The 3,278-nt window shown below is 57.4% G+C and overlaps 1 protein-coding gene across 1 annotated transcript; it reads right to left on the bottom strand.

Moving 5' to 3' along the window:
* LOC110432661 (chromatin modification-related protein EAF7-like) lies at positions 578 to 1,186 on the bottom strand. The gene is made up of 2 exons (XM_021453438.1): positions 1,157 to 1,186; positions 578 to 1,072 (listed from the first exon to the last, which is right to left on the bottom strand). Exons 1-2 carry the CDS (start codon positions 1,184 to 1,186, stop codon positions 578 to 580), a joined length of 525 nt encoding a protein of 174 aa, XP_021309113.1.

Raw genomic sequence — 3,278 nt, 5'->3', positions numbered from 1 at the left:
GGGCTCCCCCTGACCTTGGAGGCGAGGCGTCTCACCCTGTCCAGGGGACGTAAGACACTTCCAGAAGCTTTGCCCCCCTCCGACGGTCGAGGCGGGGTCTTGTCGTCACCGGTGCGTGGTCGGGGGTCGGGTGAACCTGCATACGCCCCAAAATGGCACATCAGTCATAGGAAGTTTCTGCACTAAGTAGACACAACCCCACAAAAAGAGGAGCGAGCCACTTACCCAGAGCCTTGGAGCTCGCCCCCACCTTGAGCCTTTTAGCAATCGATGGCTAGGCCTACTCCAGTGGCCTCTTCAACCTGAGCAGGGAAGAAAGGGCCTAAGATAGTGAGTGCCGATGGATGAAAAAAGATAACAAAGATGAAATCATGGTATGAAGACCTTACCCTACAGGAAGGACAACCCTCCTACCGGTCCCGTGGCCAGCAGGCCTCGAGCCGCCGCACGTCGTGGCCCCCTGCTTCTTAAGGATAGGCCTGGGCCTCGGCTCCACTCTCCCTACTTGACGATTGTCAGGGCTGGCACTCCTCCGATGTCCTCCTCCCTGGCTCGAGGCCACCGTGGCGGCGCGGCCTCAAGTCAGTGGCGCCATCATCGAGGACTTCACCCTGCGGCCCGGGCCGAACGCCAGAAGGGGTTGAAGCGGAGGGACGACTCGACCTTGGGTGGGGGCAGGGGGCGTGTCGCCGCGTGGGCGGCACGACGACGCCTCTTTTTGGCACCTATCGTAGGGCTTGCGTTGTGGCCCCTTGGAGGCCCCCGTACGCGACAAGGGGACATCTATTTGTGGCTGGCCTTGCACGGCCCGATCGAGGCGAGCCGCCATCCCATCGGAATCATCATCGTCGTCGTCGCTATCGTCTTCATCGGGGGACTCCTCCTCAGGCTCCCCCTCGTGCCTCGACTTGGCTCGACATTCCTCGAGCGCTTGCCGCTCGAGGCTCTTCTTCTTTTCCTTCTTTTCCGCATCCTTTACGGACTTATGCTTCTCCGCGGAGGCGCGCCTTTTCTCGTGCTCGGCGTCATCCTCCTTCACCGGAGCCTTAGAGGACCGAGCGTCAGTCGTCCCCTGTCAGAATAGGCATGAGTCTTGGAGAAATCAGAAAGAGAACAGCAAAGCCAACAACAAAGATTGATAACTCGAGGGACTTACCAGGTCATAGTATCCTTCCTCAGGCTTCATGGGGAAGCCGTTTACCTGCTCCGGCTGGAAGTCGCCTGCGACGGCTGCCCTAACCCTGGCAGCAGCCTCTTCATCCGAGGTCCCGTGACATCCGGCATGCCTCGAGGTCCCACGACAAAACACCAGGGCCCATCTCATCCATCCTCAACGGTCGAGACATCAACAGAAGCACCCATCGATGGTGGACCGCCGAGAGAACGAGCGCGGTGGTCAGACCTTCCTCGCGCAGCTTCTTTAGGACGTCGATGTGGGGGCGGAGTCGGGACTGGAGAGTCTTGACAATTCCATAATTCCAGTTCTTCAGGCACTCTGAGATCAGCCGCCCAGGGTAGGCGGGGAAGAGGTCGTCGTCGTTGCAGAGGTAGAACCACTAAGAGTCCCATTAGGTGTGGTTGGACGTTAGCCCAATGGAGATGTACTCTCGAGGCTCCTCCGCGTGGCCTGTCTTCTAGACCAGGTTGAGGCAGCCGGCCTGCACCAGCTTCCTCACCCCAGTGGTCCCGCCGGGAGCGCTGAATAGCTTGCCCCGGTACAGGTGGAGCCACAAGTCCTTGTGAGGCATCACCCCCAAGTAGCCCTCACAGACCGTAGCAAAGATCGCCGTGGTGGTGATGGCGTTGGGGGAGAAGTGCTGGAGCTCGACGCCGTAGTGATGGCATAGTGCCCTCATGAAGCGGCACAGAGGGGATCCGAGCCCATGGCGGTGGAACTTGGCGAAAGAAACCACGTAGCCCATCGGCGGGTTCGACTTCTGGTGATCTGCCGACAGCGTGATCCACTCAGGCCGCATCGAGGAAGCGTGGGGGCGCAGGAGCCCGTCCTTCTCCAGATCCCTCAGCTGGCGCTCCGTCATGGACGACAGGCTCCAATGGTCGATGGCGATGAGGCTCACAGGCATGTTGACAGGAGGTGGAGGGCGACTCCACGGCTCTCTCCGCTCGAGGGTGTGTTGTGCTTCAAGCGCATGAGAAGATGCAGAGGAGGCAAGGGCGAGAGCAATGGAAGGATGTGGAAGAGACGGTAGCCAGATGACCGCTCGATATTTATAGGCACCCCCCAACAGGTGGATACGACAAATGCAGTACCCCCCAAATAAATGCGCCGCCTAACGGTCTTATTCCTCTCTCTAACAAGACGTTACGGATTCTACCAACAGAACTGCGCTGGAATGGCTCCCTCCTAAAAAGGCGCGCCCAACGGGCGAGAAAACGAACCACCACGACTCTTCCTTCTGTCACAAGGTAAAGCAGACGCACGACGCCATAAGAACCTCGAGGGAGCATAGACCGGCCCACCGGATGGGTTTGACGGTCGCCCTGGAGTACCAGAGTCAGGGGCACCCAGCGAGGGGTCAAAAACGAGGCCTGCCTCGAGAACTCGCTATGGGTATCGAAGGCAGGGGCGAGAAGGTCGAGAGGAATCCCCATGGAGGGAGGCGTCGAGCCGCTAGACTCTATCGAACTAGACTAGTATCCTCGACCACGCTAGCCCAGCTTTAATGAGAACGCCTCTGGGCTGTAGCCAACCCCATCGAATGGGGCATGCATTCTCGCTTGGATTACCCGATAGAAGCTCACTTAGAACGATGACGCTCGCTCCACCTGGAGTATGTCACGCTCCTAGCCTCGAAATGGTAAAGCCGGCCAACGAGGATCGGAGGCTCACTTCCGGAACAAACGCCCTTTAGTGAAAAGGAAGACTAGGAGCAGTCACATCTAAAAAAGCAATACAGCCCTCGAAGGAGTCTAAGACTCCTTCGAGGGCTCGGGGGCTACCCCCGCGGGGGTCGCTTGCACGACCACCACGGAAACTCGAGCGTCAAAGGAACCTCTGTCACAGAACCGACCAAATTATAAGAGTTCAAGTGCAGAAACGATCGTCAAACAATCAAGTTTCTAAACTTGAGCCCATATAATCCCGGTAGTCAATCGAAATCACGAAGGACTTCAAACCAACTCGCAACAAACCAAGATCGTAATAGTTCAACATAAATACAACGGATGTTACATAGTCATTCATTGCCGTCGAAGCGGCACCACATCGGAGTATTAAGTTATTACAACACTTGTTCAAAGTAGCGGAAGCAAAATAA

Source organism: Sorghum bicolor, chromosome 2 (assembly GCF_000003195.3).
Source record: "Sorghum bicolor cultivar BTx623 chromosome 2, Sorghum_bicolor_NCBIv3, whole genome shotgun sequence".
NCBI classification, from domain to species: domain Eukaryota; kingdom Viridiplantae; phylum Streptophyta; class Magnoliopsida; order Poales; family Poaceae; genus Sorghum; species Sorghum bicolor.
Note: the sequence above shows the minus strand (reverse complement) of the source record. Positions and strands in the feature narration are given on the sequence as shown.

Coding starts and splice junctions, on each gene's coding strand:
- LOC110432661 (XM_021453438.1), bottom strand. CDS start 1,186: ATGAAGCCTGAGGAAGGATACTATGACCTG. Junction 1,073..1,156: donor AGGAAGGATACTATGACCTG/GTAAGTCCCTCG, acceptor CTATTCTGACAG/GGGACGACTGACGCTCGGTC.